The 24,233-nt window shown below is 48.9% G+C and overlaps 1 protein-coding gene across 3 annotated transcripts; it reads right to left on the bottom strand.

Moving 5' to 3' along the window:
- Positions 1 to 277: 277 nt before the first annotated feature.
- LOC132395065 (achaete-scute homolog 5-like) lies at positions 278 to 23,787 on the bottom strand. 3 transcript variants are annotated; one of them, XM_059971379.1, is made up of 2 exons: positions 23,710 to 23,787; positions 278 to 1,262 (listed from the first exon to the last, which is right to left on the bottom strand). In XM_059971379.1, exon 2 carries the CDS (start codon positions 897 to 899, stop codon positions 297 to 299), a length of 603 nt encoding a protein of 200 aa, XP_059827362.1. In that variant the 5' UTR covers positions 900 to 1,262; positions 23,710 to 23,787; the 3' UTR covers positions 278 to 296. The 3 variants fall into 3 exon arrangements, with proteins under 3 accessions (XP_059827362.1, XP_059827361.1, XP_059827363.1); XM_059971378.1 differs by lacking the exon at positions 23,710 to 23,787 and adding an exon at positions 22,184 to 22,296; XM_059971380.1 differs by lacking the exon at positions 23,710 to 23,787 and adding an exon at positions 9,176 to 9,205.
- Between the last annotated feature and the right edge of the window lie 446 nt (positions 23,788 to 24,233).

Genomic DNA, 24,233 nt, shown 5'->3' with positions numbered 1-24,233 from the left:
TCTCCAGTGAGAGTGGAACAAGCAAACACTGCGGAGGTGCTTAAGAGTGTGGATAATGTTGAGCCTTTTTGATACCATGGATCTCTGCCATTGACCAAGGCTTGGGAACCCTAATGTAGAAGCAAGGGAAATTGAGTTTAATTCAGCGTGTGGTTGAGACCTGTTACTGCGGTGTACTGTTCAATGCTCTGTGTGTGATTGCTCAATTAAACTCTGGCACACCATGAGTATTTTTTATTTATTAAAATTACTGTCTTCAGTAATAAAACAGCTGGCTTTGGAAACTGGTTACACCATCAGCTGTGATCAGAGCTGGAAGTGTTCCTCCCCTCTGACTCACAATAGGGAGAGGAGTGTTTCGATTCCCCATCACTGTTAGGGTCCTGCTTGGCGATGGGAGACTTGTGAGACCTCCTGTCCTGCTGAGGCTCCTTGGTTAACTGAGGGGGGCTCTCTGGGTTGTGGCTGAGTAAGTCCTGAAGGTACTTGATGTATCTGACCGCAGCCCGCAGGGTCTCCACTTTGCTCAGGCGCTTCTCCGACAGTGGCCCCGGAAGGTGGTCGCGCAGCCTGGCGTAGCCCTCGTTCACACACTTAACCCTCTGCCTCTCCCTCTCATTCCTCTTTTGAATGAAGGCGGGCTCAAAAGGACAGTCGTAAACACCAAAGTGTCCATGGAAAGGCACGTAGGGGAACATGCTGCCGTAAGTATCATAGTAGGTTGACTCCAGGCTGGTTGGGTAGACCAGCAACGGGACATGTGCCAAACTGTCACTGTGGGGAAGGTGCTGACTGTGATGTGTGGATGGGTCAGCCACTAGTGGTACGCCCAGCTGCATGTAGTTAGATGCACCCACTGCCCTGCTGTCGATCAGTGACCTGGGATAGTTACTGTTCATCCTGAATCTTCGAGTAGAAGGCAAAGAAGCAATCTTACTCTTATAAAAGGCATTAAACTGATTGCTGGGTCACCTGATAGCACTGGCCCATTTGGGACAGGAGGTGGGATCGGCACTTCTCAGTTGTTCCCCAGTCCTGGGACATCAACACACAAATGACACATATCGCAGTCTCCTTCAGGCAAGTCCAGGCAGGGAGCTCCCTTCTAACTTCTCCACCCCCTCCCCCCACTCTATCTGAGCCTTGAACTTCACACTGTAAATGAGTGGGTGGTGAAACCATGGGGGCCTCCTGTGCACCTGACGGAGAGAGCAGAAAGCCTGCTGAGGAAGGTCACTCTGTTCAGGCGTCCTTTACCAACCCTAGAATGGAAAGGAACATGTTACTGATTGTCAATAACTGTATAATTATTGTCAGTCATAATGGAGAAATAGCACTGAAACAGACTCACTAATCCCACCCAAAACCATCGTTATCTCCCCACTACCTCATCAAGCAGTTACAGGAGCCTTAGGACCCACCTCACCAGGTTCAGGAACAGTTACTGCCCTTCACCCATCAGGTTCCTGAACAGCATGGGTAAGTTCACTCACCTCACCCCACAGGAAATGAATCTCAGGGTTGTATGTGGTGACATGTATGTACTCTGATAAAAAATTTTACTTTGAACTTTCAACTTATTCCATAACCTGTGGATTCACTTTCAAGGACTCTACAACTCGTTCCACAGTATTATTTATTTATTTATTTATAACCACCCATCTATCTAGTTATTTTTGTATTTGCATTCTTTTGATGATTGGTTGTTTGTGAGTAGTTATTCATTTTTTCTGTTGTATTTCTTTGTTCCTGTGAATGCCTGCAAGAAAATGAATCCTGGGTGAATTATACACACTTTGATAATAAATTTACTTTGAACTCTCAGCAGAACCTGCCTCTCATATGGGATTGACAGTGGCTAATTTGTACACGTTTGGAGCGTGGGAGGAACTGGAGCACCCAGGGGAAGCTCATGCAGTCACAGGGAAAACATGCGAACTCCACACGGACAGCATCGAGGTCAGGATTGAACCCGCGTCTCTGGTGCTGTGAGTCAGCGGCTCTGTCAGCTGTACCTCTGTGCCACCCAAGGATGTTTCATCCCCTTGATAGTAAATTTCGGACCAGACCACAGAGTGAGTTCAAATTACATCACAGAATGAGGATGCTTTATTTTAAGTGTGCTATCAGTAAAAGTGACAACAAAGAGTTAGATTGCCATCAGACACCCAGCCTGGGTTAAATAGAACATCACGTCCACAGCAACGTGCCTGACTTTCAACTAGCCATCAGGCATGCTTTCCAAGTTGCACCTCCTGAAGTAAGAGCAACATTTTGCTAATCAACATGAAAACGCTCTTCCCCTTACTCAGAGTCAGTCTAAAGACTCTGTAATGGAAGAGCATTGCATAATGTTCCCACGCTGGGAAACCTTAGGAAATGTGAGTTACTGCGCTTGTCCACTTTTAACCTCCTTACAAACTGGTTTGCAGAAGTGGTCCAGTGCTCTGTTTCTCGGAGTTCCTAACACATCCATTTGGACCAGTGAGTCTATGCCGATTTGCAGAGCAACCCCATTAGTTCCAATCCACCCCACAATTTTTTCCCCCTGTACTCTCTTTTCTCACATCTCCATCAACGCCTCTGAATGTCTGATTACTTACCGATGCACCGCAGGAGCTCAATAACTTTAACAGTATGTTTCTGGAGTGCTGGGGAGACTTGGTACCCACAGGAAGCCCATGGCGTCTCGAGAGAAAGTACCAGCTTCACATACAGGATTGAACCCAGGCACGGGTTCCAACTGACATTATGCGTATGATGTGTGGGTGTATACCCATTCCCCTACAAAAGTGAATGGCCCAATGGCCCAGGAACGGTTCTTAAAGTGGGTTCTTAATTGAAGGAGGGCCAGGGTTAAACTAAGTTCCTCATTGACAGAGAGGAAGGAGAAGGAAATCCCTGACAGGAGATATCTCTACCCTATCTACCTTTATATCCTGTGATATATCACCCAATTGAATGACATTTGGTTAGGAAGTGTCAGCTCCTGATCTCCCTGACTGAGATGTAAATTAATGAGAATAGGTTTGTGCTCTTGTGTCAGAACAGGGAATTGAGGAAGAAAAATTGCCTGCCAATTATTGGTAAGGCTTTATTTGACTTAGTGGATTCATTTCTGACCACTCTAGATTCTAAAGCTGTTGGCCAAGGCTCAGTGGTGGCTGTCATAACTTATACTTCAGATTCCATCCCAGAGACTGATGCACAGTCCAGGGGCCCCAGGAATAATGGAATGGTACACCGAGAGTGCAGTCCAGGGGCCCCAGGAGTAATGGAATGGTACACCGAGAGTGCAGTCCAGGGGCTCCAGGAATATTGGAATGGTACACCGAGAGTGCAGTCCAGGGGCCCCAGGAGTAATGGAATGGTACACCGAGAGTGCAGTCCAGGGGCTCCAGGAATAATGGAATGGTACACCGAGAGTGCAGTCCAGGGGCTCCAGGAGTAATGGAATGGTACACCGAGAGTGCAGTCCAGAGGCCCCAGGAGTAATGGAATGGTACACCGAGAGTGCAGTCCAGGGGCTCCAGGAATAATGGAATGGTACACTGAGAGTGCAGTCCAGGGGCTCCAGGAGTAATGGAATGGTACAGTGAGAGTGCAGTCCAGGGGCTCCAGGAATAATGGAATGGTACACTGGGAGTGCAGTCCAGGGGCTCCAGGAATAATAGAATGGTACACTGGGAGTGCAGTCCAGGGGCTCCAGGAGTAATGGAATGGTACACCGAGAGTGCAGTCCAGGGGCCCCAGGAGTAATGGAATGGTACACCGAGAGTGCAGTCCAGGGGCCCCAGGAGTAATGGAATGGTACACTGAGAGTGCAGTCCAGGGGCTCCAGGAGTAATGGAATGGTACACTGGGAGTGCAGTCCAGGGGCTCCAGGAGTAATGGAATGCTACACCGAGAGTGCAGTCCAGGGGCCCAAGGAGTAATGGAATGGTACACTGAGAGTGCAGTCCAGGGGCTCCAGGAATAATGGAATGGTACACCGAGAGTGCAGTCCAGGGGCCCCAGGAGTAGTGGAATGGTACACTGGGAGTGCAGTCCAGGGGCCCCAGGAGTAATGGAATGGTACACTGAGAGTGCAGTCCAGGGGCTCCAGGAGTAATGGAATGGTACACTGGGAGTGCAGTCCAGGGGCTCCAGGAATAATGGAATGGTACACCGAGAGTGCAGTCCAGGGGCCCCAGGAATAATGGAATGGTACACTGAGAGTGCAGTCCAGGGGCTCCAGGAATAATGGAATGGTACACCGAGAGTGCAGTCCAGGGGCCCCAGGAGTAATGGAATGGTACACTGAGAGTGCAGTCCAGGGGCTCCAGGAGTAATGGAATGGTACACTGGGAGTGCAGTCCAGGGGCTCCAGGAGTAATGGAATGGTACACCGAGAGTGCAGTCCAGGGGCCCCAGGAGTAATGGAATGGTACACTGAGAGTGCAGTCCAGGGGCTCCAGGAGTAATGGAATGGTACACTGGGAGTGCAGTCCAGGGGCTCCAGGAGTAATGGAATGCTACACCGAGAGTGCAGTCCAGGGGCCCTAGGAGTAATGGAATGGTACACTGAGAGTGCAGTCCAGGGGCTCCAGGAATAATGGAATGGTACACCGAGAGTGCAGTCCAGGGGCCCCAGGAGTAGTGGAATGGTACACTGGGAGTGCAGTCCAGGGGCCCCAGGAGTAATGGAATGGTACACTGAGAGTGCAGTCCAGGGGCTCTAGGAGTAATGGAATGGTACACTGGGAGTGCAGTCCAGGGGCTCCAGGAGTAATGGAATGATACACCGAGAGTGCAGTCCAGGGGCCCCAGGAATAATGGAATGGTACACCGAGAGTGCAGTCCAGGGGCCCCAGGAGTAATGGAATGGTACACCGAGAGTGCAGTCCAGGGGCTCCAGGAGTAATGGAATGGTACACCGAGAGTGCAGTCCAGGGGCTCCAGGAGTAATGGAATGGTACACCGAGAGTGCAGTCCAGGGGCTCCAGGAATAATGGAATGGTACACCGAGAGTGCAGTCCAGGGGCCCCAGGAGTAATGGAATGGTACACGGAGAGTGCAGTCCAGGGGCCCCAGGAGTAATGGAATGGTACACTGAGAGTGCAGTCCAAGGGCCCCAGGAGTAATGGAATGGTACACCGAGAGTGCTGTCCAGGGGCTCCAGGAATAATGGAATGGTACACTGAGAGTGCAGTCCAGGGTCCCCAGGAATAATGGAATGGTACACCAAGAGTGCAGTCCAGGGGCTCCAGGAATAATGGAATGGTACACCGAGAGTGCAGTCCAGGGGCCCCAGGAGTAATGGAATGGCACACCGAGAGTGCAGTCCAGGGGCCCCAGGAGTAATGGAATGGTACACCGAGAGTGCAGTCCAGGGGCCCCAGGAATAATGGAATGGTACACTGGGAGTGCAGTCCAGGGGCCCCAGGAGTAATGGAATGGTACACTGAGAGTGCAGTCCAGGGGCTCCAGGAATAATGGAATGGTACACTGGGAGTGCAGTCCAGGGGCTCCAGGAGTAATGGAATGGTACACCGAGAGTGCAGTCCAGGGGCCCCAGGAGTAATGGAATGGTACACCGAGAGTGCAGTCCAGGGGCTCCAGGAGTAATGGAATGGTACACTGAGAGTGCAGTCCAGGGGCCCCAGGAGTAATGGAATGGTACACCGAGAGTGCACTCCAGGGGCCCCAGGAGTAATGGAATGGTACACTGAGAGTGCAGTCCAGGGGCTCCAGGAGTAATGGAATGGTACACTGGGAGTGCAGTCCAGGGGATCCAGGAGTAATGGAATGGTACACCGAGAGTGCAGTCCAGGGGCCCCAGGAGTAATGGAATGGTACACTGAGAGTGCAGTCCAGGGGCTCCAGGAATAATGGAATGGTACACCGAGAGTGCAGTCCAGGGGCCCCAGGAGTAGTGGAATGGTACACTGGGAGTGCAGTCCAGGGGCCCCAGGAGTAATGGAATGGTACACTGAGAGTGCAGTCCAGGGGCTCCAGGAGTAATGGAATGGTACACTGGGAGTGCAGTCCAGGGGCTCCAGGAGTAATGGAATGGTACACCGAGAGTGCAGTCCAGGGGCCCCAGGAATAATGGAATGGTACACCGAGAGTGCAGTCCAGGGGCCCCAGGAGTAATGGAATGGTACACTGAGATTGCAGTCCAGGGGCCCCAGGAGTAATGGAATGGTACACTGGGAGTGCAGTCCAGGGGCCCCAGGAGTAATGGAATGTTACACTGGGAGTGCAGTCCAGGGGCTCCAGGAATAATGGAATGGTACACCGAGAGTGCAGTCCAGGGGCCCCAGGAGTAATGGAATGGTACACTGGGAGTGCAGTCCAGGGGCTCCAGGAATAATGGAATGGTACACCGAGAGTGCAGTCCAGGGGCCCCAGGAGTAGTGGAATGGTACACTGGGAGTGCAGTCCAGGGGCCCCAGGAGTAATGGAATGGTACACTGAGAGTGCAGTCCAGGGGCTCCAGGAGTAATGGAATGGTACACTGGGAGTGCAGTCCAGGGGCTCCAGGAATAATGGAATGGTACACCGAGAGTGCAGTCCAGGGGCCCCAGGAATAATGGAATGGTACACTGAGAGTGCAGTCCAGGGGCTCCAGGAATAATGGAATGGTACACCGAGAGTGCAGTCCAGGGGCCCCAGGAGTAATGGAATGGTACACTGAGAGTGCAGTCCAGGGGCTCCAGGAGTAATGGAATGGTACACTGGGAGTGCAGTCCAGGGGCTCCAGGAGTAATGGAATGGTACACCGAGAGTGCAGTCCAGGGGCCCCAGGAGTAATGGAATGGTACACTGAGAGTGCAGTCCAGGGGCTCCAGGAGTAATGGAATGGTACACTGGGAGTGCAGTCCAGGGGCTCCAGGAGTAATGGAATGCTACACCGAGAGTGCAGTCCAGGGGCCCTAGGAGTAATGGAATGGTACACTGAGAGTGCAGTCCAGGGGCTCCAGGAATAATGGAATGGTACACCGAGAGTGCAGTCCAGGGGCCCCAGGAGTAGTGGAATGGTACACTGGGAGTGCAGTCCAGGGGCCCCAGGAGTAATGGAATGGTACACTGAGAGTGCAGTCCAGGGGCTCTAGGAGTAATGGAATGGTACACTGGGAGTGCAGTCCAGGGGCTCCAGGAGTAATGGAATGATACACCGAGAGTGCAGTCCAGGGGCCCCAGGAATAATGGAATGGTACACCGAGAGTGCAGTCCAGGGGCCCCAGGAGTAATGGAATGGTACACCGAGAGTGCAGTCCAGGGGCTCCAGGAGTAATGGAATGGTACACCGAGAGTGCAGTCCAGGGGCTCCAGGAGTAATGGAATGGTACACCGAGAGTGCAGTCCAGGGGCTCCAGGAATAATGGAATGGTACACCGAGAGTGCAGTCCAGGGGCCCCAGGAGTAATGGAATGGTACACGGAGAGTGCAGTCCAGGGGCCCCAGGAGTAATGGAATGGTACACTGAGAGTGCAGTCCAAGGGCCCCAGGAGTAATGGAATGGTACACCGAGAGTGCTGTCCAGGGGCTCCAGGAATAATGGAATGGTACACTGAGAGTGCAGTCCAGGGTCCCCAGGAATAATGGAATGGTACACCAAGAGTGCAGTCCAGGGGCTCCAGGAATAATGGAATGGTACACCGAGAGTGCAGTCCAGGGGCCCCAGGAGTAATGGAATGGCACACCGAGAGTGCAGTCCAGGGGCCCCAGGAGTAATGGAATGGTACACCGAGAGTGCAGTCCAGGGGCCCCAGGAATAATGGAATGGTACACTGGGAGTGCAGTCCAGGGGCCCCAGGAGTAATGGAATGGTACACTGAGAGTGCAGTCCAGGGGCTCCAGGAATAATGGAATGGTACACTGGGAGTGCAGTCCAGGGGCTCCAGGAGTAATGGAATGGTACACCGAGAGTGCAGTCCAGGGGCCCCAGGAGTAATGGAATGGTACACCGAGAGTGCAGTCCAGGGGCTCCAGGAGTAATGGAATGGTACACTGAGAGTGCAGTCCAGGGGCCCCAGGAGTAATGGAATGGTACACCGAGAGTGCACTCCAGGGGCCCCAGGAGTAATGGAATGGTACACTGAGAGTGCAGTCCAGGGGCTCCAGGAGTAATGGAATGGTACACTGGGAGTGCAGTCCAGGGGATCCAGGAGTAATGGAATGGTACACCGAGAGTGCAGTCCAGGGGCCCCAGGAGTAATGGAATGGTACACTGAGAGTGCAGTCCAGGGGCTCCAGGAATAATGGAATGGTACACCGAGAGTGCAGTCCAGGGGCCCCAGGAGTAGTGGAATGGTACACTGGGAGTGCAGTCCAGGGGCCCCAGGAGTAATGGAATGGTACACTGAGAGTGCAGTCCAGGGGCTCCAGGAGTAATGGAATGGTACACTGGGAGTGCAGTCCAGGGGCTCCAGGAGTAATGGAATGGTACACCGAGAGTGCAGTCCAGGGGCCCCAGGAATAATGGAATGGTACACCGAGAGTGCAGTCCAGGGGCCCCAGGAGTAATGGAATGGTACACTGAGATTGCAGTCCAGGGGCCCCAGGAGTAATGGAATGGTACACTGGGAGTGCAGTCCAGGGGCCCCAGGAGTAATGGAATGTTACACTGGGAGTGCAGTCCAGGGGCTCCAGGAATAATGGAATGGTACACCGAGAGTGCAGTCCAGGGGCCCCAGGAGTAATGGAATGGTACACTGGGAGTGCAGTCCAGGGGCTCCAGTATTGACGAAATGGTAAATCAGTGGTACTACTTTTGGTGGTACCTTAAACCAAGATGCTTTAGCCGTCTCAGTTAACAAAATATTTCAAGTTCCACAGTGCATTTATCCACATGTTGCATTCTGCTCCTGCCTCATCATGCATTTCTTTGATTTCAAGCTCTAGTTTCATTCAGAAGTTCACCAGGACCAGAACATGGAGTGAGATATTGGTGCTTGAAACAAAGCTGAAGATTGGTACAAAGTATATATCTTCACTGAGACACTGACATCTGTTACAGCAGAGGATGGAGTCAGATCTTCCCGGATTGCTCAGAATTACAGCACAATAGGCAGTGGTTTGCCCATCTCGCAGTAACAGTTGGTCTGCAATATTTTTGAAAGCCAAGCAGGGTTTGAAAGACACAACTTTACTTATAATATTCCACTGCTTCTTCTCTGAGGATTGTCACCTTGTCGTGGTGGAGAGGCTTGTGAGCTCCTGAGATCCTGAGAGCAATGCCGTCTGGAGCTTGGCCCCTGGTAGGGTCATGCGTGGAAGTAACGTCAAAAGAGGAGCCTCCAAACAAAGAACGATCCAACCAAAACCTCAGTGGTAGAGGTGGTGAAAGATGATGATACACCAGAACAGCAGCGAAGATGGAGGAAACTGCTGCAGTGAAGAGTCGTTATCATCTTGTGTTCCCTGACCCTGATCTGTCAGGGACCATGTGGTGGCTGCCCACACTTCAGCTTCCCCGAAGTGACACACAGATGTTCTTCATTAACTCCTGAGGAGAACGTCATACTCGACTTAAGCGATTGAACTACGACTAATGTAATAACTGAATAGAGCAAAGTTAAAGAATGTTTTTTTGATGAAGTATCTGTATCCAAAGCATTAACTGATAAATCATCTGAACCTTTCCAACAACTGTTTCATTAAAAATATGCTACGTGTAACAAACAAAACTATTAAAGAAAGAATAGAAACATTACATCATTATCATTCCCACAGTACACTGTCTAGCCTGGCTTAATGTAGGCTGTGTTTTTAATGGATTATTGATTAAGGATGTAATGGATATGTGAAAACCACGTCAGAGATTGAAATCATTATTCTTTAACGTGCCAATGTGATGAGCCAGTGCCTCCGATATAAACCTACAGTGAATAATTGCAGTCCATTTTAAACACATGCTTAAGATGTGTTGACTGGGTCAAGATTACTTTACGTTTATGAAGTGCAGATCGATGGAAGCAATGTTTTGAAGTTTGAAGTTTGCTGAAACCTTTGCTTTGGAAAGGAGACCATGTCTACCTGAACTGTTCCTATGAAGTGGATAACTCCTGGAAGTGGCTACAGGAATTATGTAGGTATTTAGTGGGTGTCTGGCCATTATGATATGAGCAGCATGTTAAATTTGTCCAGGGTGTTATTGTACAAGATACCACACTGCACCAACAGGGGACTCACTATCACCTGCCTCGTGCCACTTTGAAACAGCCTGCACTGCATAAAGCAAGGTGCATCGTGACTGTGGAGGTGAATCTGCGTATGAGACATTGAGGAATGAGCAAACATGAGACACAGCTTTTTTTTTTTGACAAACACTGAGAGTTTTGGTGCAAGTTGTGAGGAAAAGGAGACACATCCTGTGTGAAGTGTAAGCTGCACACTGGGAGATAGTGGTGACTCATTGAGGGATGTAGCTCCATCAACATCAATGCAACTTGGGAAGAAATTCAGTGATCAGAAACGAGTGGTCAAAGGAAGTGAGTCATCTTCAATTGTATCAACAGTATCACTTACCTTGTTCATTGCTTCATTGGATCCATCCTCCTCATCAATCAGACAACTATTTCTGCCCAGTCAGTATTCCATCCTTCACTTCAAACGGTAGACTCCACCCCTCATGAACTTCAGCCAGCTCACTGCTCACACAGTGTATAGCTACATATCTCTAACAGCCCCATTCACCAAGCCCATTAACAGACACACTTCTCTCTTTCATCCAGGATGAGGTAACAGGGAAGTTTATACATTCGTTATGTGCCATGTCGTATGACGTGGGCAATCATGATAGTTCTTGGCAAATTTTTCTACAGAAGTGGTTTCTCATTGCCTTCTTCAGGACAATGACTTTACAAGATGGGAGACCCCATTATCAATACTCTTCTGAGATTGTCTGGTGTCAGTGTCGCATAACCAGGACTTGTGATAAGCACCAGCTGCTCATACGACCATCCAGCACTTGCTCCCATGGCTTCAGGTGACCCTGATGGGGGGCTAATCAAGTGCTACACCTTGCCCAAGGGTGACCTGTAGGCTGGCAGAGGGAGGAAGTGGCTTCCACCTCCGTTGGTAGAGACATAGCTCCACCCTGCCACCTAAATGAATTTCCATCCTACGTTATTTAAGTGCAGACTTCCAGGACTTGTCTAAACACTCCACATTTACAAACAGGTTTGATATGTGATCATTGTTGTAATGTATGGCACCAGCCTGTGCAGGGTCCAGTTCCACAAACAACAGCAATTGATGCTGGTCTATTTTATAGTGATGCTGGTGTAAGAATGAATATCGGCTCCGCTCCAAATTCAGAGTCATTCATTTATCACAATGTACTTTTTCCAAGATTGTGACAGCATTATGAGTAGTTATGACACAGATTATGACAGCTCTACCAATCTCCGCCCCATGCAATCTGTAACTTATTCTATTGCACACATCCTTCAGTTCCTAACACCCACCCGCATTAGGCGATAATTTACAGTGCTCAATCATTTCCTCGCCATCTTTGGGGTGTGGGAGGTTTGGGGAAAAACTGCAGCCTCTGGAGGAGTCCAACAGTCACAGGAAGGACATGCAAACATCACGCAGATGGCACTGGAGGCCAGCATTAAGCTGGAGTTGTAAGCTCTACATACGGTTTCATTGCTGGTTACAATGCAACACTGTGTTGCTGAAGAGATAAAACCTCTGTTTAACATCTTGACCTGAAATCAACACCCTCAGGCTCTCTTAACAATGCAGTGCGGTGCAGCCTAAATCGTAATTTCAAACATCAGTGCTCTGACTTGAGCCTTTGACAGCTACTGCTGAATCAAAGTGCAATTTACTTTGAGAGGCAGAAGGAATTCAATACTCAAGTCAACAAAAGAGAGCAGGATGGTCAACTACATATTCTTGGTCAGGATCAGTAAAGGATCAAAAATTGGGGATATTGCACAATTGATGAAGGAGAACATTGAGGTGCTGGAGATAGTCAGGCTATATCCTAAAGGCTCAAGGACAGAGAACTGATTTAAGAACAATTGTAGTAGACTGACACTGTATGAAATCAATAAGCCTGGAACTATGTTTGATGGATATTGTTGTCTAAGTTATGGATGGCCTGCAACACCCTATTAATTATATAGTTCAATCTGAGATTTGGATGATCTGCAGTTGTTGCAGTGAGCAGCTTGAAGTGGATCCAAGTGCAGGACACAAGCATGGAGACTTGACACAGAGACGGACTCGGACACGACTTGGACGCGGAGCCTGAACTTGGACTTGACTTGGATGCGGAGCCTTGACTTGACACGAAGCCTTGACTGGGAGTGGGACACAAAGCCTTGACGGACTGGGACTGGGACTCAACAAAACAAAACAATGACAGACCACTCGCATCCTGGCTTGGAGCAGCGGCAAATGGCTGGCAATACTCAGCCGGACACAAGACGACAAAAACAAACAATGACAATTTGTATTGCTACCCAGAGCAGCGGCAAACAGCCAGCCAGACACAAGACAACAAAAACAAACAGGAGGGATCTTGACACGGAGAAGCTCGTGAAGACAGTCCCTTATTCTTGGCAGCTCAGAAGGAGCATAGCCACGCTGCTGAGGTGATGCATCAGCAGCAAGTAGATGTAAGCTGGAGTTTTTATGCTGCTGGTTCGAATGAGGATCAGGAGCCCAATGGAACATGGGGAAAAGGAAATTAACTGAAATGAGTAGTTAACGAACTGGACCATGACAACAGTATTAGCTGCAATAATACGTGATTTTGTTGGCAATTCAGAAATGTTTCATTCCTCTTCAAGCATGTCCTGCCCTGAACCTTAATTGCCTGCTGTGACCATAATGCAGCTTACTCTCACTTACCAGGGATTTCCAAGAGTTAGGGTCAATTCCAAAAGCCATCATGGGTTGCAAGTGTGCATCTTCATAGAGAAATTGGTGGCATACCCAGTTCTGTTGTTCACTCTCAATGTTACCCGCAAAGCATGTCCTTAGTTGGATAATTCTTGCCAATCTGCTCTGATTGGTAAATTTTGCTTTTGAAGAACATTTACAATGATGACCCTATTTTGTCACTCGATATGTGGGTAAGCAATTTTGATGGATAATGTTCACCTATTCCACGGTGTGCTTGAATTATCTGTGTCCCCCCTCCCACAACTGCACGAGAGTGGTTTGTACAACAGCATTTCAGTCTTAATGGTGAGCTCACACTTGTTCTGTGATCTTTTATTTAATCTGTTTAAGGTGAAAACAGCTCTCTCTGGTGTGAGCATTCAGATCTTCATTGGGAGAAAAGTAGGTGACCCTGATAGCTAAACTTTGTTTCTGTATAGAATTCACTGTGTCCTCGTGGTGATAACAAATGTCTGAAGCACGGGTCCCCAACCTGGGCTCCACAGATTTAATGGTAGGGGTCCATGACACAAAAAAGGTTGGAAACCCCTGATCTAAAGCTTTTGAGAAGTGACCCATTAGATCCTGCCACAGACTTTCATCGTAGCTGAAAAGGGCAGAATCATCAACAAGTGATCGCTCTCTGATGAGTACCTTTCTGACTCCCGTCTTTACTTTGAGCTCTCTATCCAAATTTTGCATGTAGGTACACCTTCTCCACATCTTTAGTCATACAGTTAAAAAAGTACCAAAGAGTGAGTTAGAACACATCCTTGCTAAACCAAATTGGTCATTCTGATGGTGGTCCACTAAATAGAACAGTGGCTTCAGGTTATCGTAGAGTAAGCTCACAGTGTAGGGTTCAATGGGATTGCTGGGCATTCTGCCTCATCCTGGTCCACAAATAAATCTGCTCTGCTGACTATGTGGAATGTTTGACTTTATCTACAGAGTTCAAAGTTCAAAGTAAATGCATTATCAAAGTACATAAATGTCACCATATACAACCCCAAGATTCATTTTCTTGTGGGCATTACACAATAATGACTATAACAGAATCAATGAAAGAATCAATGAGCGTTCAACCCAAGAAAGAAATAATAATAACTAAATAGACGATAAATAGTGAGAACATGAGATGAAGAGTCTTTGAACATGAGTCCGTTGGGTGTGTGAACATTTCAATGATGGAGCAAATGAAGTTCAGGAAAGTTATCCTATTGGTCAAGAGCCTGCTGACTGAGAGGTAATAACTGTTCCTGAAACTGGTGGTGAGAGTCCTGAGGTTCTCGTATTGTCTTCCTGATGGCAGTAGCAAGAAGAGAACATGGCCTGGTGTAGGGGTCCCTGGTGATGGATGCTGCTTTCCTGTGACAACACTCCGTGTGGAGGTGCTCGATTGTGGGGGGAGAGGGACTGCGCCATCCACCGCCACCAACCTCATAGTTCCCGCACCCTGGACCTCCCATTTCTACCTCCTACCCAAGATCCACAAACCTGCTTGTCCAAATACCTTTCTGACTCCAGTCTTTTCTTTGAGTTTTCTGTCTAAATCTTGCATGTAGGTGCAAACATGAGGAAGTCTGCAGATGCTGTAAATTCAAACAACACACACAAAATGCTGGTGGAACACAGCAGGTCAGCAGATGAAGGCTCTCAGCCCGAAACATCGACAGTGCTTCTCCTTATAGATGCTGCCTGGCCTGCTGTGTTCCACCAGCATTTTGTGTGTGTTGTCTTGCATGTAGGGGTACTTTCTCCACGTCTTTGGTCATACAGTATAAGGCCCAGATAGGCAAAGATCCACAAACCCGATTTGTTTCAGCTTGTACCTTCCCCACTGATCTCATACCAGCATACCTGGACCCTATACCCCACCGTCCCCACTAGGAAGGCCTGAAAGCTTTCCATTTCTTCTGGACACCAGACCTAACCACCACCACTCTCCTCCGCCCAGCAGAACTTGTTCTCGCTCTCAATAATTTCTACTTTGGCTCCTCCCACTTCCTTCAAACAAAAGGGGTAGCCATGGGCACTTGCATGTGTCCCAGCTATGGCTGCCTATTTGTTGGCTACGTGGAACAGTCTATGTCCCAAACCTACACTTGTGACCCTCTCCCACTTTTCCTATGTTACATCGACGACTGCATTGGTGCTGCTTCCTGCACCCATGCTGAACTCATCAACTTCATCCACTTTGCCTCCATTTTCCTCAAATCCACCTGGTCCATTTCCAACACCACTCTATCCTTTCTCACTCTCACTGTCTCTATCTCCGGAGACAGCTTATCCACCGATGTCTATTACAAACGCACAGACTCTCACAGCTACCTTGTTACGGTCCGGTCTGTGAAGTCTGGGTTCCGGTCCATTGGCTCTGGACTCCAGGTCTTGCGGCTGTCCCTTGTTTCAGTTGGGTTTAATCATGTGCACCTGATCCTCTTCTTGGGGCTGGGAATATAAGTGGCCCTGGGGTTGAGTGTGGGTGCTGGTTTGTCTTGTCAATATCCCTTTGGAGCAACCTGCTGGTCGAAGGCCAGAGTAGCTATTCGTGATCTCTAGGCCTGGTTGGAGGACCCCTGCTTCATGGATCCTTGTTGTCTCTAGTCGGAGCAGTCATTGGGGTATGGATTCGGCCGTTTCCGGGACCAGCTGAGTGGCCATCTGCCACTCCGAGCTAGACATGGATTCGGCCGTTTCCGGGACCAGCTGAGTGGCCGTCTGCCACTCCGAGCTAGACATGGATTCGGCCGTTTCCGGGACCAGCTGAGTGGCCGTCTGCCACTCCGAGCTAGACATGGATTCGGCCGTTTCCGGGACCAGCTGAGTGGCCGTCTGCCACTCCGAGCTAGACATGGATTCGGCCGTTTCCGGGACCAGCTGAGTGGCCGTCTGCCACTCCGAGCTAGACATGAATTCGGCCATTTCCGGGGCCAGCCAAGGTTGCTGGCCGCCCCGAGACTCGGAGCCACCCCGGATTTAGCTCCCTTCCTGTCCTCGCCTCCGTTGGGTAAGTCAGGCTGTCTTTGCTGTTACCCTGCAGTTGGATCTGTCTCTTCCTGTCATTGCCTCCGTTGGGTAAGCCAGGCTGTCTTTGCTGTTACCCTGCAGTTGGATCTGTCTCTTCCTGTTGTTGCCTCCGTTGGGTAAGCCAGGCTGTCTTTGCTGTTACCCTGAGGCTGGTCTGTTCCTTTCCCCTCTCCATCTGAATCCCTGACAGTTTCCTCCCTGGTTTACCTCGGCAGTCATCCCAGCCCTGCATCCTAGGAAGGGTCCCGGCCCTGTGTTCCAAGAAGGAGTACCTCGTCCTGCCCAGGAAAGCCTCAAAGAATCTAAGCCTCATCCAGTCCTGTAACCACGTCATGTCCTCACCTAGTTCCGGGGTCCGAGCCCGAGTCAAGACCCAGGTTCTGGGTCCTTGTCCAGTCTCTGGCTCGGAGTCCAAGCCCAGGCTCCTAGTTCCCAGTTCTCTGTCCCGGTCCTGCCCTCCTAGCCATAGTCCTAGCCCAAAGTCTGTGTACCCATCCCAGCTCCTAGTCTGTGTCCTGTCCCGTCCCTAAGCCTAGTCCAGTCCAATTCCTAGTACTTCAGTGTCTTGCATTCGGGTCTGCTCCCAGCACCCACCCTTATATGACACACCTAGACTACACCTCTTTCCATCCTGTTACTTGTAAAAACACCATACCTTTTTCTCAATTCCTCTCTCTCCGCCACATCTGCTCTCAGGATGAGTCTTTTCATTCTAGGATGAAGGAGATAACCTCTTTTTTTCAAAGATATGGGCTTCCCTTTCTCCACCATCGACACTGCCCTCATCCGCATCTCTACCATTTCACTCAGGTCTGCTCTTACCACATCCTCGTGCCACCCCACCAGGGATAGGTTTCTCTTGTCCTCAACTACCACCCCACCAGCCTCCGCGTCCAGTGCATAATTCTCCGAAACTTCCACCATCTCCAATGGGATCCCACTACCAAACACATCTTTCCCTCCCCCCCCACTCTTCTGCTTTCCGCTGGAATTACTTACTAAGTAACTCACTTGTCTATTTGCACCCCTCCCCACTGATCTCCCTCCTGGCACTTACCCTTGCAAGCAGAACAAGTGCTACACCTGCACCTACATCTCCTCCCTCCGCAGCATTCGTGGCCCTAAACAGTCCTTCCAGGAGAGGAGACACTTCACCTGTGAGTCGGCTGGTGTGGTATACTGTGTCCGGTGCTCCCGGTGTGGCCTTTTATATATTGGTGAGACCCAACGCAGACTGGGAGACCATTTCACGGAACACTTATTCTCTGTCCACCAGAGAAAGCAGGATCTCCCATTGGCCACACATGTTAATTCCACGTCCCATTCCCATTCTGATATGTCTATCCATGGCCTCCTCTACTGTCAAAATGAATCCAAACTCAGGTTGGAGAAACAACACCTTATATACCGGCTGGGTAGCCTCCAACCTGATGGCATGAACATTGACTTCTCTAACTTCCGTTAATGCCCCTCCTCCCCTTCTTACCCCATCCCTGACATATTTAATTGTTTGCCTGTTCTCCACCTCCCTCTGGTGGGTGTTCTCCCCCCCCCCCTTTCTCCCTAGGCCTCCCGTCCCATGATCCTTTCCCTTCTCCAGCTCTGTATCACTTTCGCCAATCACCTTTCCAGCTCTTAGCTTCCTCCCACCCCCTCCGGTCTTCTCCTATCATTTTGCATTTCCCCCTCCCCCCACTACTTTCAAATCTCTTACTATCTTTCCTGTCAGTTAGCCCTGACGAAGGGTCCAGCAGCATTTTGTGTGTGTTGCCTGGCATTTTAAATCGTAATGAACCTAGCCTTACCAAGTGTTATCAGCACACACACACACACACACACACACCACACCCTGGTGTGATACTGGGAACCGGTGTTTCGGGTCGAAATACTTGATGTGGATAGCGACATGACAATCTGTTTCACATTTTTCAAAGTTGTTTTCACTCAAGATATTGCTGGAAATGTTAATCAACTTATTTGCTCTTTTTCGTTTGACACTGTTGTCCAAACTGAAATGTCTACCAAGGAGCCGTAGTTCATGTTGCAGAATCGGTACAGCACGGGACCCGGCCCTTCGGCCCATTCAGCCTGTGCCAACGCCAATTCTAACTTATTCTTCCTATATTGCCATCAACTTTTCCCATCCACCCGCACAATTTGCACTGAACAAATTACCGACCTGTTTTGTGCATTTACACACGCGGCTGTGATTATTGGGAAGAGTGTTCAGAGGATTCAATAGGACGCCTTTGAACATGTTCCCTTCAGATGTCCCTTCTAACAAGTCGTTGCATTTTAAAGCCTAAACATCACAATATCAAATAATTAATTTCCGATGCCTCTTACATTATTCGCTGCTGTTTCACGCTGGCTTTCGACAACTCTCACGCCGTCTTCGCAATAGGAACGCCTCAACAATAAATACAGGCCAATTCTGTTTGGGACAGATCCCTCTGCTGAATATATAGTGGGTCTTTCATCAATGGTACAATAAATACAGGCCAATTCTGTTTGGGACGAATCCCTCTGCTGAATATATAGTGGGTCTTTCATCAATGGTACAATAAATACAGGCCAATTCTGTTTGGGACGAATCCCTCTGCTGAATATATGGTGGGTCTTTCATCAACGGTACAATAAATACAGGCCAATTCTGTTTGGGACAGATCCCTCTGCTGAATATATAGTGGGTCTTTCATTAACAGTACAATACAACACACCACTGTGGGATCAGCTATTAAATCAGTCCGGGATAGGGCAATTCTATTGATCTAATCTTACAGAGGAGATCACCAGGATGCTGCCTGGTTTAGAGAGTATGGATTATGATCAGAGATTAAGGGAGCTAGGGTTTTACTCTCTGGAGAGAAGGAGGATGAGAGGAGACATGATAGAGGAATAGATAGAGTGGACAGCCAGCACCTCTTCCCCAGGGCACCACTGCTCAGTACAAGAGGACATGGCTTTAAGATAAGGGGAGGGAAGTTCAAGGGGGATATTAGAGGAAGGTTTGTCACTCAGAGAGTGGTTGGTGCGTGGAATGCACTGCCCGAGTCAGTGGTGGAGGCAGATACACTAGTGAAACTTAAGAGACTACTGGACAGGTATATGGAGAAATTTAAGGTAGGGGGTTATATGGGGGGCAGGGTTTAAGGGTCGGCACAACATTGTGGGTTGAAGGGCATGTACTGTGCTGTTATTGTTCTATGTTCTAAGCTAGTTGGTCCAAAAGCACTTTGCAATTAATTAGATTGTCAAAACGTCTACATCTCTGCCTCTTCATATGGTTTGATGTGAACATGGCCTCAGCCAACTCTCATTCCATTGACCCACCTAACGCTGTAGTTCCAAGAACTAGCCTGGGCTGATTCCAGAGGACATCGGTTTTAGGTGAGAAGTCCAGGGGCGATGTCAGTGCTAGGAGTTTTACACAGTGGCTGGACGCACTGCCGGGGGTGGTGGTAGAGGCTGATACATGAGGGACAGTTTAAAGATTCTTAGGCACATAAATGAGAGGAGACGGAGTGTTCATTTGTTTGTTTATTTAGTTATAGCCAGAATGGGCCCTCTGGGCTCTTCAAGCCTGCAGCCCAGCAACTAATAACAGGACAATTTACAATGACCAATTAACCTACTAACCGGTACGTCTTGGACTGTGCGAGGAAACCGGAGCACCCGGAGGAAACCCACGCGTCACGGAGAGGACGCACAAACTCCTTGCAGACAGGTTTAAGGGTCGGCACGACATCGTGGGCTGAAGGGCCTGCACTGTGCCGTACTGCCCTGTGGTCTGTGAGGTTCCCTGGCTCCACTGAATAGCAGAGGGACGACAAGAGCAGGTGAGGCGGACAACAGCCTCGGCTCGGACAGTATGGGGAGCAGGGGTAGCGGGGCACTACCCCAATGCATTCAGTCACTTCAGGAGGGCAACGGGAGTGAAAAACGACACAGGCACAAAACAATGTATGTAACAGAGATTTTAAGCATTAATGAAAAAGCTACACCCCACTGAATCAGCTGGCCCAGCACAGGTGAGAGAACAGACAAGATTCCTCCACGCTAGATATTCCTGACTCTGTATTTTCGGGTTTAGAAATGTCTAATAATTGCTACCGATTATAATTCTACATTCCCGATTTGCCGAGGCATTGTTGCGACGAGCTACCAATTACTCTGCGCGCAAGAGATCTCGGTGAGACCGGGATCCATCACACCACAGCTACCGTGCATTTGGATCTAGTCACTAGTCTGAGAGTAGGATTCGGTTTGATCCCAAGGCTTTCCCTGAGCAGAAGCGGCAGAGAACGAACGCTCTTACTATCACTGCCATATTTGTTCAGCACAAAACACCCTACAAACTGATGCCGCTTGATCTTCCAGTCGTTACATCACTGCAGACCTGGTAGGCCCACAACGAACGCCACAATAAATCAATGGATGAAATAATTCCAATCGTGTTAGACTACTGCATTCAAATATGGAAACGGAGATGTCTTTAGCATTGCGGATTCAATTGTTTTCAATAATTTTTTCAACTAACATTAGCCCCAAATTGGTGCAGATTGTTTCCAATACCCAGCTCATCACGGCGCGGTTTATTTAGCCGGTTGGAGTCCAGGCTCCGTACACTCGTAGGAGAGTGGCGGAACAGGAATCTCGCAGCCCGGAGACGTGGGAGGCGGCAGATGCTGCAATCTCAGACAACGACAATCTGCTGGGGGAACTCGGCAAGTCAAGATGCATCTGATGGGCGCAAACGATCGTCGACGTTTCGGATCAAAATACTGCGCAGGACTGAGATTGGAGAGGGGTGTCGAAAATAAACTGGCTGTCGCCTCTCTCCACGGTTCAGCACAGAAGGTCGCCAATTCCTTGTCCCACACAGATGCTGCTTGGATCCGTTGAGTTCCTCCAGCAGAAGTCAAAGAGTTTACATTGCAATGTCCTCTTTCATCCTCCGAGAGGTGAAGCGGAACGCAAACAATGGTGTTATTAATCTGTCTTGAGGTGAAAACTGTTGTGTCTTCCTGGAGATTTTGACGTGAGAGAGATCCAGACAAGGACCTCCAGCTACCGTTCGACACTACGCCATTTGTAGAGATCAGAACACAACCAGTTTTGAAATGATGTTTCTGTCACGTTAGTCATAAACGGTAGAGTCAAAGAGAGTTATGGCACGAAAACATGGCGTCTGCGCCACGCCGACACCGATTCTATATTAATCAATTTTCCCGGATTGATTTCCGACAGGAATAGATAATACTTGCTCCTCCATCACAAGAGGTACATAGCACACGCGACGACCAAACGCTGGAGGAACTTGGGAACCGCCGAGAGAAATGGACAGGCCACGCTTCGGGCCGGGGCCCCTCATGTGGTCTGGATCCCTCAGCGCAACATTTGCCTGGCCCTTCCTCAGAGATCACTATCCAGCCCCCGTCTCTAATCTAGCTGGCGGCGCTGCCTGCTCTTTACTAAATCTACTGTTTGAAGAGCTGTCTGTACAGAACAAGATGGTTAGAGACCGCTGACCACAACTAAACTGATTTTTATACCTACCAATGGCTTATCAAAGAAAGGAATGGGAGCTGGAGACCGGCCCGTCAGGCAGAAGTGGCTAAACACCTAGTAATTACATCGAGTGAACCGGGCTTCAGACCAACAGACCGCATCGAACGAGGGTATACGGACTGGCCAATTATTATTGAACCAGCGATACAGACAGACTTAACTCAGAGATTGTCTATTGACAAAGAATGCGCGAGCTCTTTGCCTTAGTCAACCTACCCACTTTACACTAATTAATTACCCGAATCTACACCAATTATATAGCGAAGAAGTAGCATCACAGAGTAAGAAATCGGTATTTAACCGCTTGTTAGCAGCTTTTTAAATAAAGTAACAGAAACAAGATGTTAGTTCAGTGCAGGCTGTCTACGTTTCCCGCAGATAGTTGGGTCCCAGCCCGGGATCCACGGACCCCTTGCTTCCTGGTATTGGACAATGGCATGAATAAGGTTGGGAAGCCTGGGCTTCCATCAAATAGCATCTTCCGGGCCTGCTTAGATCTCAGCCGGGACAAAAAGTAGTCTTGGCTTCACAATAAAAGGACCGCCATTTCTCATCAATCTTCAGATTACCTCGTCTGAGATTATTCTAAAATAACATTAATGAACTACTTTTTTTTAAACCCAAGTTCTTCTGTAAATGGACAAGACAATCATCTTAATTATTTTCCTCCTTGTATTAAAATACCATAACTTACCTCGGAGACTTTTTTTCCCGTGTGAAAGATGTATTATTCTGCCATGCTTTCAGTGAAGGCGGGTAAATCTGATATTCCAGTTGTGGCCGGACGGCAGAAGTGGGAGCTGAACGTGATGGTACCAGTTTGTCAGTGTGGGCGTGTGTGTGTTTGGAGTGCACGTTGTAGAGTACTAACGATGGATCTCTTTAACATCCTGTTAGCTGGGAGTCCTGCCAGACAACAATCACATACCTGATCCCACTTCAAACACTCACACAGCCCCAGGGCGCTGCTCCCGACTAGTCATCCTGGAGCGGGAGAGAGAACCCGAACTTGCAAAGTGCAGCCCAGGACAGGGAGACAACTGGCAGACCAGCAACCGAAGGCGGTTGAACAAAGGGGCAGATAATGACATATCCAGCACAACAAAGTCAGCTGGATATCCGAGTAAACCGCGTCAGAGGGTGGCTGATTAAAACGTGGATACGGTGGGTGGATAAACAATTCGGAATGAACATGGAAGTCCGCCGCGTCTGGGCGGATCGACGGCGAGAGGACAGATTGGCAGGTTATCCGGTCTGTCACTGTCACCCGAGCTGGACCAACAAGCTGCGGTGGACGGCGCTTTTGCCCTCTCTTCAGCTCTGAGCCCGGAGGTGGGGCACTTCGCACCCGCACCTCGAAGCTTCACAAGAGGTCCCCATGGATCGGGTGCCTGACATTGTACATTAGTTCTGTTTACACTTAAATTAGATTATAATTCTTAAATATGATTTAAGCAAAGGCATTCTCATTTTAAAATATAATTATTTCAATCCTCGAGCTGAGAAGTCTTTACGAGTGGCGAAGAGACTCTCAAGGTCTCTGATACAATTGAAACCGGGAGAAAGCGAAGCGAAGTTGCTGGGCAGTGGGGCAGCTGGTCAGAGACGAACTCTGCAAGCAAACGGGAGAAAATCTGCCGATGCTGGAAACCCGAGCAACGCGCACAAAATGCTGGAGGAATTCAGCAGGCCAGGAAGCATCCATGGAGGAAGAGTACAGTCGAGGTTTCGGCCCGAAACGTGGACTGTTCTCTTTTCCTAGATACTCCCTGGTCTGCTGAGTTCCTCCAGCATTTTGTGTATGAACTTTGGAGAGTCGCTGTGAATCAACGCTTCCACCAATGCCACTACAGCCTCTTGTTCCCTTACGTATCTGACTTCAGTACGTTAGTTAAATATTGACTGACTTTATCTGTGCGCTTGTTCTGGACATAGCACGAATAGTTTTTCAGACACATTTTGGAGTACTCTGCCAATTGGCACTTTCAAGGACTGAGACGGGATGAAGAAACAAGCAGCTTTACCATTCTCAGATACTTTCGCAGTCACATTGACAATACATACTCATATTCCACGAAACTTCAAGTTCAAGTTTGATTATCTTTCAGCCATACACGATTATAGCCAAATGAAACAGCGTTTCACTAGGGCTAAAGTGCAAAACAAGTTAGCCAGAGCACACAGTGCATATAGTTATGATTGCAGAAAACACGCACTCACAAAACAGTACATAGCCCAAATCGCTGAATAACAGAGCCTGTAGAATGACGGTGCGTGGGACGCTGTCCTGGTCCAGACTGTTCTTCCAGCAAGCGAACACCGGAGGACAGCACGACTCCAGTGCACTCGCAGAAGTATCTTCTGTCTCCTATCCTGCCTCGGCATCTCCTCTACTGGGCGACAGCAACAGGTGACCCTGCGGCACGAGGGTCAAGTCCTTGCCGCAAATGAGGCAATGCAGACCGCCCGCTGTAGGGTCTCGCCAATAAACCAGTGAACCGGACTTGCAATACTTTACATGATCAATAGCTTTATTTTTACAATATTTTAATAAGTTTCATATACACAAATACAGAATTCATAAGGATACCTATTATAAATCAAAATCAAATAGCACAAAATGCACTGTATACAAACCACACTGATACAATCACGGTATCCCATAATGATGATCAATCAAAAAAAATAAATTGAATGATGAAATACAACAGTATGGTTAATTATATTATAAAAAATCTATACTC

This window comes from Hypanus sabinus, chromosome 6, assembly GCF_030144855.1.
Source record: "Hypanus sabinus isolate sHypSab1 chromosome 6, sHypSab1.hap1, whole genome shotgun sequence".
Lineage (NCBI taxonomy): Eukaryota > Metazoa > Chordata > Chondrichthyes > Myliobatiformes > Dasyatidae > Hypanus > Hypanus sabinus.
Note: the sequence above shows the minus strand (reverse complement) of the source record. Positions and strands in the feature narration are given on the sequence as shown.

What these genes read in the sequence shown, in the direction of transcription:
- LOC132395065 (XM_059971379.1), bottom strand. Translation starts at nt 899, where the DNA reads ATGAACAGTAACTATCCCAGGTCACTGATCGACAGCAGGGCAGTGGGT.